Source organism: Amblyomma mixtum, chromosome 1 (genome assembly GCF_055824585.1).
Source record: "Amblyomma mixtum isolate Tamu chromosome 1, ASM5582458v1, whole genome shotgun sequence".
Classification (NCBI taxonomy): Eukaryota; Metazoa; Arthropoda; class Arachnida; order Ixodida; family Ixodidae; genus Amblyomma; species Amblyomma mixtum.
Window position 1 is genome coordinate 149755658 of NC_143012.1, and position 12400 is coordinate 149768057.

At 50.4% G+C, this 12400-nt stretch overlaps 1 protein-coding gene across 2 annotated transcripts in view; it reads left to right on the forward strand.

Annotated features, from left to right (window-relative positions):
• Nucleotides 1–12400, forward strand: part of LOC149367940 (transient receptor potential cation channel subfamily M member-like 2) — a 175169-nt gene that overhangs the window by 102376 nt on the left and 60393 nt on the right. For both annotated transcript variants that reach the window (XM_089558021.1, XM_089558013.1), the window contains exons 6-9: nt 2710–2954; nt 5597–5724; nt 6101–6292; nt 9069–9397. In XM_089558021.1, the coding sequence (XP_089414147.1) occupies nt 2710–2954; nt 5597–5724; nt 6101–6292; nt 9069–9397 (894 nt within the window). The remainder of the gene's footprint in view (nt 1–2709; nt 2955–5596; nt 5725–6100; nt 6293–9068; nt 9398–12400) is intronic.

The window sequence follows — 12400 nt, forward strand, 5'->3', positions numbered from 1 at the left end:
GCCACGTAACTTTCCGTCGACGACTGCGCACGAGAAGCAAGCTGTTTTTTCGCAGTGGTCTGCCTATCGTCAGGTCTTCCGAAGAGTGCTCGCAATTTCTCTTTGAATATATCCCAACTGGTAAGTTCTTCTTCGTTGGTTTCAAACCACACCCTCGCCGTTTCATTCAAATAGAAAATGACGTTAGCAAGCATTAACGTTTGATCCCACCGGTTATATGCGCTTACTCTTTCGTAAAGGTTTAACCAGTCATCGACATCGGTGCCGTCGTTTCCCGAAAAAGTACCGGGGTCACGGGACGAAGCCATGACCACGAAAGGAGCAGCAGAAGTGGTCGGCGACTCGCTGGGTGGGGCCATGATGGTAGTAGCGCCGGTTGGACGACCGCTTCGGAGCTCCGTGGTACTGGGGACGATACCCGACACGCTCCACCAAAGATGTTACGTTGCCCGAAAGGCTAGTCACAAGCAAGGGCGACCGGAGCGCAGAGCGAACAACACAGGAGACACCGAACACTAGCGCGCGCACACCAGTCAGGCACTTCCTTCTCATCGTCTTCTGTGAATATCCGTTGCAATATTATAGTTTACTATAGCGGAACTAGTAGTAGTGTAGTAGGATTGGTCTTCGGGAAAGCAGTGGACGCAGTAACTGTCTCTCTTCTTCGTGGACACCTCAACCGCGTCGTGAGGACAAGGATGAAGGACGGAGTGAAGGAAGAACTAGAAAAAGCGGTACCGTAGCGGAGCGCTCCGTGTAAATTTCGACCCCCTGGGGATCTTTAACGTGTCTGGCATCGCACAAACGGTGGCACGTCGCGACACGCTTCAAGCAAAGCGAAAGAGAGACGCTTCTCACGTCTCCTGTGATTGACAGCGCAATCTGTGAGACGCGCTAGCGCTACTCCCGGCCATGTTCCTCTCCGTTCGCGACCGTGTCGACGCAGTCACGCCGTCGGCGGCCTGCCTTCGCCAAGATCCTCGAAAAAAAAAAATTGTTTAGTCGCGAGCGTCGTGTTTAAAGCGACGGGTTTCTGTGAGACTGCTGTTCATGATGAGAGGTGATAAGGCAAAGCCACGTGGTTTCATTGCCCTCGCAACGAAGCGTTGCAGCGGTGCACGCTCATTGGGGTCGTGTTACACGCCATGGTTGTCAACCGGAAGGCGCTTAATCTCGGGCACCGTGACAACACGGCTCACTGACGTGCATTGCATTCCACGCACGAGCGTGTGATCGTTGACGAAGAAACGTGGACTAAAGACGCGTGCACTGGGAAACGCGTTAACGCAGTCAGCGTGCTCCGCTTTGAAACCAACCGCTTCAATTGACCGTGCAGCTGTGGCATCTAGGCCCGGCGGAGGTCGTTTGTAGAAAGCTTATATATATATATATGTCTGGAGAAGGCATGTGTGCAGAAAACATTTATAACCCCATAATAGTTATAATCGTTTTGTTTTGACCTCTGGAAGCCTCGGAAAAGTCTCGAAAAGAAATGAAACGTTCACTCTGACTCCGAAGCCTATTTACTCATTATTCTCGGTGGACGCCACCCGTTGCTGTTCAGTGTGATAGACGGTGGAGGTACGGGCTGCATTGCTTAATTGGAATTTGAACGAGAGGACGAACACACCTGCAGAAGCGAAAAATGCGCTATATACGAATAAACTGGCCTGATGCCACGTATTCTTGAGAATTTATAGCCAGTTATTTGGTCAGATACAACTTAGGTCTGCAATGAAGCTCCGCCCACATTGACGAGCTCCGCACACGATTCCTCCGCGACGAAAGTGTTGTTCCTTAGTAAAGCTTTTCTTATCGACTAAACAACGAGCTAATCACGAGAGACGAAATTATGTGCGCAAGAATTTGGATGCCTTGGCTTGTTTAATATAGTGGAATGTTAAAAAAGTTGATTTCGTTTACTATTGTGATCAGTTAGCGGAGTAATACGGTATGCAGCGGAACATTGCCATTGTTACCAGCTGCTGTTTTAAAGCCATAGCCTAAAGACTCCTGTTCGGCAGAAAATCGAGCATCGTCGTTGTCGGCGCTGTGAGCGAGAAATCTCCTGAGAAGCAACATGGGTGGGCCACTTAAGTCACGTGACTTTCTGGCGTCATCACTTTCTGGCGTAATCACAAACTGTTCACCCGATTGTAAGGAAATTGACCACTGGGGTAGGCAGCAGTTAAATTAATGAATGGTAGCGAGAGGTTGCTCGGAAAAAGCAACCTGGGGCGCACAAGACCACCGGCAGCAGGACCTGCCATCGCAGGGCAGTGGCGCACCGCTTAACCGCTGCACCACTGGCGCGGTATGAGGACTTCCAGCGTTTTATCAAAGCGAGAATGACCATTTCCGCACATGTGAGCATTGTCCCAGTAACGCTGTTGCGTCATATACCCATAAGGTGGAGCTCAAGTTACCCCCAATTTTTTTTTAATGCTGTATCCCACTGAAGAGGATGCGTAGCACGTGCGGCACTTTTCTGCCACCTGTTGCATTGGCCTCGTTCCAGTGGCACTGTGCCACTGGTCGCTTCCATTGATGCCAGTGTATTCGTTGCCATTGTGCACGAGAAGTGCCGGCTACGACTCCTGCTGCTGCGCATTGTTGTCGTCAACTCGGCCAAGGGAGAAGACTGCGTGCTTCTCCAGATGTAGGTATAGTGTGGCACCCGACAGCCGTTGGCTCCTTCTTCCGGCGCAGGAGCCCCGCCGTGTGGGACGCCGAGTTCGTGGAGGGCTTCCTCAAGCCCGAGCTGGCCTCCATGCTGTGCCTGCTGTACCCGGCGTACCGGGACAACGCCCTGGCGCGCAACCTGCTGCGCGACCGCATCGTCGAGTCTGCCCGGCTGGCGTGCCAGTCGCACTGCCTCACGCTCGTCGACATCCGCAGCCGCTCCTGCGACCTCACGCGCCTCGACGAGATCCTGCTCAACGCCTTCTTCCGCGGTGCGTCTTCCAGCTTTGCCAACGCTGCTTCGGCTCGAAAGCATCGCGATGTCTAGTCTAAAAGTACCCAGGCGAGAGGTCAATGATTTGCAGGCTGTTAACTGTTAATCTAGAAAAAACACAACTCGATGACAGTTATATTTTAGAAGAGGATTTGGTTTATGGGGGTTTAACGTCCCAAAGCGACTGAGGCTATGAGGGACGCCGTAGTGAAGGGCTCCAGAATAATTTCGACCACCTGGTGTTCTTTATAGTGCACTGACATCGCACAGCACACGGGCCTCTGGAATTTCGCCTTCATCGAAATTCAGCCTCCGCGGCCGGGAACGAGCCCGCGTCTTTGGGGTCAACAGCCGAGCGCCGTAACCATTGAGCCTCCGCGGCGAGGCTTAGAAGAGGGATAGAGCTGCTGCTATTTCCAAAAACTTGTTGCGCCGTTGAAGCGATGGCTATAGATTATTTTAATGTTGCTCTTATCCGTTCTCATAAAGTTTTTCCTATATTCCTTGAGGGGACGGCGCCTAAACGGAAGCTGTAGTCTTCTTGCATAATATAAATACAAACACTAGCAAGCTGTAGAACAGTGCCGTTGAGAAAGAGAATGAAGCCTTGTTTCCTCTGATGACAGGATGCCACTGAAGGTTTTGATAGTTATACTTGCTTTCAGCCATGAACATGGCTGAGGAGAAGTAAATTTTAATTTCGAAAATTACGGCAAAGTTTCAGCTGTGACGAGGGGCACTCGTAGTCCATACTAAAAAGAAAGCATTAAATAGAAAGTGCTACTGTCAAATATATGTGCCCACACCTTCTTATGCCAAGTCTGCTCTTGCAGTACACAATGTAGTACAATGGTGGGACCGAGTTTTGTTGCGCACGAAAGTTTGGTTTACAATCGAACTCGGCGCTCATCGGCTTTCACCGTTGGTTCATGGTAACGTGCACTATTGCAAACGAGTTTCCAGGGTGCGTCAGCGGTAGGCGCATAGCGGCGACACCTAGTAGGTATCGCAGCTGCCAGGCTGTACAGAGTCCGTTACAAGCAAATAGCACCTTCACTCGACATTACGTTAATTAACCGCATACAATATTTGACCTCAAGTTGTCTCATTAATTTGGCCTTATCGATTAATTCCTGCGATAACAGCGTATAATTAGACCCAGTGCTTAAAGTCAGGAGTGTCTGACACCCCCCCCCCCCCCCCCCCCTTTTTACCAATATTAGCGAGGGATATGCGACCCCTCGTGTAGAACGTAGGAACTGCATGAATCTGAAGCAAGCAACCATTCTTTTTTATGCCTCCTGTGAGTGGTCGTTGAAACATTCCTTCTCTATCGTATCGAAAATTTCGCAGTGATTCTGAGTAAGAATCATTAACACATTTTCCAAAACTCAATACTGGGAAAAATACCAGGTCGGCAGCACTACGCAAAGGGTAGGCGAAAAAATTGGCAGTGGTTTAGCTCTGGTTAAACGTGGAGGATTGCGAAAGCAATGGGGAGAGAGAGAGCGATAATTTAACAAAACTTCTGTTCGGGCTAGATGGTGCATAGCTTATATTGAAATTAAATTTAAGCGCACACGAAAAACGCACACAAGAGGAGGATACACAGTGTATAGCGCTTGTCCTGTGTGTATCCTCCTCTTGTGTGCGTTTTTCGTGTGCGCTTAAATTTCATTTCAATATAAGAGAGAGAGAGAGGCTATGGATATCGCGGGGCAGCGGCGGCGGCCCCGGCACGATAGCTGTGCGCCGCTACTGCGCATGCGCAACTGGCGAGCGCGGCGGCGGCACCTCTGAGTCACCCGCGCAGCGACGGCGGCGGCGCGCCAGCTGTGCGCCGTGTGATGTCACTGCTCCTCGCGCATGCTCACTATGGCCTTTCCTCAGTTCCGCGAAATGGCTCGGCGACTCGCGTAGTGTTGCTTTCGCAACAAAAGGGAAGCCCGTACGATCACGCCGCATGTCAATCCAGAGCTGGCCACTCAGCTCCAAGGCACAACGAGCACACTGGCAGACCATGGATATTGTTTGTTGCAGGTCTGGGACACATATTGAGCTAACAACGACCTTTCAAAATGATTTCTCACTTTCGTATAAAACGATGTGTAAATCGGGCCGACAGCCGCTTTCTCTCTCGCCTTCTTTATTTTGTGCGAAAGCACTAATGCGGACGTTCAGAGCTTAGCAAAATCGTCACTTGCCGATTGTATGTTCGCTCCACTGCCCGCTGATTATCGTCTTCTACGTAGCACAAATCCGTGTTTTCGCACTGATTCCAATGTAGCAAACATTCTCCGTCAATTTTTTACCCTCTCCACTCGTGCTTGAATCACTATGGACCTCCTTTCGATGGAGCCAGACTTTAAGCACTGAACAGGCCTATCAGAGTCAGTGTAGTGCTGTCATTGCTTGCTTAATTGTGCGTGACAGAATGCACCGATGGCAATAGATTGAAGGCTCTCGTCCTTCTTAGCATTTCGATGGTAGTGCTACGCAGTGCACTATAATGGCTTCTTGGGCGTGCGGCATTTTTTTTTGTCCTTCGCGGTTTTGGAGCCCCAGCAAAGCTTCAATTCCGATCTTTTATATTTTCATGCGCTGATGTGTTATAGCTTGGTACTTCATCTCACATCCCAGCACAAAGGCCTGAACGGATTCTCCGGTACAACCAAATGAAGAAGGACCTTCTGCTTACCATCGACTGGAACTGCCCTGACGTGGCCATGTCGCAGGTCTTCCTAAAGGACCCGTCCTGTAAGTTTCAGGTGAGGAACGTGCTTGGGCTCATCATCATCATGACGAGCAGTCACTACTGACTTGTGTCAATATAGTTGACTCGGCAAAAATTTAGGTATAAAAATACTAGTAAGCGCAGATGTGGGCTGTCTCTTTCCGTAGGTATCGGCTCCGTAGGTTTTAGCTTGGCGTGTGTACCGTGCATACCGTCATCGCCGTCGCCAGCCGTCAATGCGCATCGGTATACTAAAACTCATGAATGGTATTGTGAGGGGTAGCCAGCGCGTTGTGCGATGAGCGTATTCATGCCGGCGTTTTGACATATCCTTCGCCGTCAAGAGTCCGTAATTTTACTTCCTCGTCTCATAATGGCCGTTACCATCCTGTCTTGTTGCCTTGGTTCAGGTGGACCGGGACATCTTCGAGGAGGCCCTTTTGCGCCCGGGGCGCGAGCAGTTTGTGCACATGTTCCTGGAGCGGGGCTTCCGCGTGCACAAGTATCTGACTCCTCGGCGGCTGAAGCAGCTCTTCAAGAAGGTCCAGAACGAGCAGTTCTTCCGATCCGTCTGCTGGGAGGGCGCCCTGGGACGAAGCCCCGTGGGTCATTCCTCCTTCCCGCTGCTGCTTGATTCGGTGTACGATCAGGCGGAGCGCGCATGTATGCCCAAACCACGCTGCAACAGCGGCATGCCTTGCTGATTCAGTTTTTGTTACAGCGACATCTGTTAAAGCGACTATGAAACGATATTAACCGAGGCTATGTAAAGCGGACGAGCGATAGATATTTCTCGCACCTCAAGAATTTTGTAGCTAGCCCCATCACAATGAAGATATCTGCGATCAGAAATTACCCTCCTCTTCTCGTCTCTCAACTCATACACTCCAGCGCGCCCGAAAAAATAAAGAGAGCCACACTGGGACTGCGACCTGCCCGTCAATACATCGAGCACCGACACTCGGTTTGTTTACTTCCGGTGGCCGTATATCCGTCGGCGCGATTGCTTGTGTGTACTTTCTCCGCTGTCATTGCGAGCGCATCATGGACCCAGAGCTTAAGGCGCTGCTTCTGCAAGACCATCGTGAAGTTAACAGCGCAATACGAACCGCAAACACATAGGACGGAGAATGAGGACTAGCACGGCGCTCATTCTTCCTCTTCTGTGTGTGTGCGTCTCAGATTGCGCTGTTAAAGGTGCACGGAAGAGGATTCTGAACTCGTATTTTTACCGCCGGAACTCGATCTACACGTTCCGAGCGTTCTTAGAAACTTCAAATTTGTTCTGTACAGCTGATTTCCCTAATTTAAATCCGATTAAACGTCCCGGCTACCGCCTTTTTTTGAATTCCCTGCAGACGGCAGGGGGAGTCGACCAACCTTTCAACCAGACCCGTGGAGGCTTGCCGCTCTGCCATCGGCGGAGTGATAAGTAGTGATCGGCGAAAGCATAGAGTCCACGCGTATTTTTATTTCCATGGGCCTAATTGTCAGTTATGTAGTCTCTGACTAGATCTATTTATTCACGGGCTCGCCGCGGTGGCTCAGTGGTTATAGCGTTCGGCTGCTGACCCGAAAGACGCGGGTTCGATCCCTGCCACGGCGGTGGAATTTCGATGGAGGCGAGAGGCCTGTGTACTGTGCTAATGTCGTGCACGTTAAGGAACCCCAGGTGGTCGAAATTTCCGGAGCCCATCACTATGGCGTCCCTCAGAGCCTGAACCGCTTTGGGACGTTACACCCCGTAAATCACACCTATTTATTCACGGAAACATAAAAAAAAAACAAAATAAAAACGAAGGCAAAGCCGTCACGCGACTGCCTGAAAGGTACTCCATGCGTTGGTCGGCTCCTCCCTCCGTCTGCGGGGAATTAAAAAAAACCGGACGTTAGTCCGATTTAAATTAGGGAAATCGGCGGCACAGGGCAGTCATTCGAAGTTTCTAAGAATGCTTGGGACGTGTAGATCGGGTTCCCGCGGCAAAAAGAGTTTAGATTCCTCTTCAGAGCACCTTTAACTTCATGATGCTTCGTAAACGACTAGCCCTCCAAACCGTCCTTCTGCAAGAGACCGCCGCGTGGAAATTCGAACTCTGCAAGTACGCCTCGAGGAGAAACCCGCTGCTGAAAGCCCGCCACGGCAGCAACGGCTCGTCCGCGGGCTCACGGGACTCACTCGCCGAGCGGGCCGATTGGAGGCGGCGGCGCACGTGCATTGTTCCCAGTGGAGACTACTGCAGATGTCTGCCCACCCCCCCCCCTTCCCCTTACTGGAAGCGTAGCCGTGACGTCATGCTTGCAACGAATTGCAGTCCCGGGCTCCCTGTCGCTGACCATGGCATTACCAGTGCTCGTGACGCATACATTTTAGAAAAGTTGCCCCAAAAACTGCGACTGCGCGGTGGTCAGTCGGCCGGCGAAATTTAAAAATTAGTTTTTCAATACTAAAGATAAATTGCCGGCTACGTTCCATAGACACGTACTTAGTGCAAGTGCTTAAAAGGATTTATACTACGCAATGGAGACATTTACCGGCAATCTTCAAAACTGTTTCATAGTCCCTTTAAGAACACGTTTCCCTGTTTTGTGGGATCGGCGGCGTGGAGAAACGTGGAGCTAAGAGAAATGGCGCTACTCGCCAGATTATTACACAGAACTACGTCGCCATAGCACTAGGATATTACATATGGATGGATGAATGATGGAAGTTAGGATCGTCCGTCTTCAAGGAGGTCGCGGCAGTTGCCACTATGCTTGGCTTTTTTTGCCTTATAAGCATTCCGTCAGACTTCGTGGTATTATCGATAAATTTGGAATTTTTCTTTAAATACAATGCAGCAGAGACTTATGGCGCCCTTGTGCTTAACACTGCGAAACTCTTTGAAGCGAGGGCCGCGCTCCAGGGCGCTTCGCGACGTACTTCTCCCTTTGTTATCGCAGCTTGCGATCGCTGCTTCGTGATCGCTTCGTATGATCGCTGTTCAGTGCTCTTGGTGGAAAACTTCCATTTTCGCTCTAATGTCGATTCTTTACTTATGGTTTGTGGAAAGATTTCGTTCCTATTGTCACTCGCGGCATGCTACACTTTTTGTAGAGACTCGTCATCTCGCGAGAACAGCCGAAAAAATGCAGGCCACTAGGTGTGCAGGAACACGCTTGAGGACTTTCCTGAATCGCTAAAAAGATTTATAACTTTCGTAATGCTGCAATTTAGTTTTAAATTTGAGTATAACCGTTTGAAATAAATCCGCGTCACGGTTTACACTCCAGATCTGCGGACGATATGTGTTAATTTGCCGGGTTGTTATCCTTATTTTTCCTTTATTCGTTGTTTTGTTCTATCAGTACGTATACAACTGCCGCTACTCCCCTGCGCAGTTCTCCAAGCTGGGCAAGCACTTCGTGGACACGGAGCTCAACTGGCTGATCGAGTCGCTGGCGGGCCTCCGGGGCTTCGTGGACAGCCAAGAGCTGTCCATGAACGCGGCGGGCATCTACACGTCGGACCCCGGGGCGGCCGAACGCAAGGCGCTGGCTCTGCTGGCTCTCTGGTGCGCCTTCACGCAACGCACGGCGCTCGGAAAGCGGCTGTGGCAGTGCTGCGACCAACCCATCCACGTGGCTCTGCTCGTGTCCATGACCTACGGCCGCCTGGCCAACCTCGTCCACGAGGGCAACACCAAGAAGGACCTCTCCGACGCCTGCGAGTGAGTCAGTGCGGCGTCCCAAGGAAAACTAGAGTCAATAGAAAATTCTCCAGAAGACCCCGCTCCTCCGCCCTCTGTACTATAAGATCAAGTTCACTACATCTCTACGCTAGTTCTTTCCTTCCTCGATGTCTACGCTACTCGCTTTGGAAAAATATGGCGGCTGCTTCCTTCCGGTTCCCGCACAACAATTACCTTTGTGGGGCTCTGTGCCTCTGCGTTCGCAACGACGCATTACGGGTGACAGCTGAAACGCCTTCCTAGTTGCGAGAACCAGCTTCTGCGATTTCGGGACGTAACACTGAAAAAAAAGCTAGAAAATATTTTTGCAACTAGTTTAAGCAGCACCCTCCGCATGCCTACAGGCCCAAGAGGGCAGGCAGCTGGGAGGGTTTGGAAGGAGCCGCACTTTGCAAATTCCTTGCAAAAGTTGGCGCTTTCTGTTCAGGCATCACTGTTCTGCGGCACTCGCATTAATCGCGGCGGCGGGAGGAAAATATTTTCCAGTGATTCTAATCGCAGCTGCCGTCTCACATCGCTGTAGCGCGCTTCTCGAGTCTCGTTGGCTCAGTCGGCCCCGCCGGCAGTGGGCACTGAACAATGGCTGCTCCGGGCTCGTAGGGAGAATAACGTTCTGGTGCGCTACTAGAAATACCACATTCTTCAAGAAGGAAATGCGATAGCCTTTAGTTTGCCTGTGTTCAGAAGGTTGCGTGTTCGAATCACGTCCTGGTCGCCAAATCTGTCGGAGCTAAGGCGAAGAAGAACTAGCTCTGACAGCGTCGAGGTTCGAACTACTTTTTTTTTTTATTATTCCGCTGCTCGCGCGGCAGCGGTCTAGCCCAACTTCCTCCTTCTTGTCCGGCGCCGCGTGCCATGGCCTGCGAGCCGAGCGCGGCGCGCGGGGCGCTACAGTGTCTACAATGAGTGTGTAATATTCTTTCAATTTTCCCGCCAAAACTTCGGTTGGGACTGGTTCCGTTGCCCTCACATGGTTTTCCGAAAACTACGTGTTCAAACAACTGCGTCCATGCTGTAAAAGCAGGCAGGTACTTCACATGTCAATTGGCGACAAGAAAAAGCATCCTTCTCTTTTAGGTTGTCAGACTTAACATCAACCTTGGTTCAATATTCCGTAGAAAAATTCAGAAGACCTACTACGTTGATTACACATTTAATTTAAAGCACCCGGAGCTTATTAAACCTGTGTTTCTAAGGATTAAGAAACAAAGCCTTCGATTCGCACCGAAGAACGCGCAGAGTCTACAATTTTCGTTGCACGTGCCTTCGTCCTCCAAGTGACAGCAGAGGCGGCAGATCTGCAAAGTGAAGTTTTAAGTGTTCGGTGGTGGACGATTTTTTAAACTGATTGCTTCACATAATGCCAACAGTGATCGAATGCATGCATAAATGAAGAAATCTGGGCAGCCAACAGCCACTGAAATCAAAGTATCTGAGATTGGCAGTGTTTAGGTACTCTATCATTCATTTAGAGGTTGAAGCGGAAGAAAAATTTACGTGTTTACGCCTGTTGCGTATGTTCCGATATTTGGTGAAAATTGACATAAACGTTGTCATTTTTTGAAACTGTGCCCCTTTCATCTCATCCTAAATCCCTTTCTTCATGGTACGCAGTCCAGGTGTCCACCCACTGTATTGCTACCATGGTTTTGCTTGTAACGATTTATAGCCCCTGCGCAGCGCGCACCAATAAATCTAGTGTGAAACGTCACGAGCGCGGAGCGGCGTTGGTACTGTCGTTGATGGTTTGGTTTATGGGGTTTAACGCCCTAAAGCGACTCAGGCTATGAGGGACGTCGTAGTGAAGGGCTCCGGAAATTTCGACCACCTGGGGATCTTTAACGTGCGCTGACATCGTACAGTACACAGGCCTCTAGAATTTCGCCTCCATCGAAATTCGACCGCCGCGGCCGGGATCGAACCCGCGTCTTTCGGGTCAGCAGCCGAGCGCCGTAACCGCTGAGCCACCGTGAAAGCTGGTGCTGTCGTTGAGTTTCCCCCATTATGCAACATGGCGTCTGGGCCTGTGGTGTAGCGGTTTACGCGTCCGGCTACGGATAAGATTGCAGGTTGAAATGCTGGCACTCTCGTTTTTCTTTTACGGCTGCGTGCAAGGGGTAGTCACGTGTGGTGCCATTTAAACATTCTTGATGACAGTCGGTAGAGGAAAGTGATAGATATATACATCTTTGGCTTAAAAAAAAAATGAAAACGCGCAAGTCAACGGTAGGCGCAGAGGTCATGATTTCCACTTTCTTCATGAGGTGTATTTCTTCTATCTAAAAACGACGCACAGAAAAACACGCAGAAAACAGGGAGAACGGACAGGACGAGAGCGCTGTCAAAAGTATTTCTTATGAAAAGTATTTTTTTCTCGCTTGTATTTGTGATAACAGCGCCCTGGAGAAAATGCATATGAGTCCGTGCCCTGGAGCTTTGATGGGTATTTCAGAATTTCGTGTCTTTTCCGTGTCGTACAGGTTGAGGTCACCGAAAGTCGGAGCCGTTCACGTCAGTGTTCAAACGAGTCGTCGTCTTGCGTGTAGCTGTCGGAAAATTGCATTATCTCGATATCACCGAAAATTGCATCACATATTGATACCGAGGAATGCAGCGAGAGGGCCTTTTCGCGTTCAATAACAACGTGACTCCAATGCTCACCATCCTGCATGGAGTACTTCGCAGCCCAGGCAATGGGGGGGGGGGGGGGGGGGGGGACCATTTCTTTGAGGCTATCGACCTCTACATCTGCAAAATCCCCGGCATGCCAATTCGAACGTGACTGCACAAAGCACTAAAAGAGACATCTCCAGACCTTGCCCTCACCAGCCCTGTTCTCATGTGGCACTGGACAGTGTGTGACCAGTCATGGGCAGCGATCACCTTCCAATATTCTTGGCGCTGAATCGCAAACGTCTCCGCATTAAAACCATGGCCTTTGTCTCTAACTGGGGTGCCTTTCGGATTTCTGCCACGGGATCC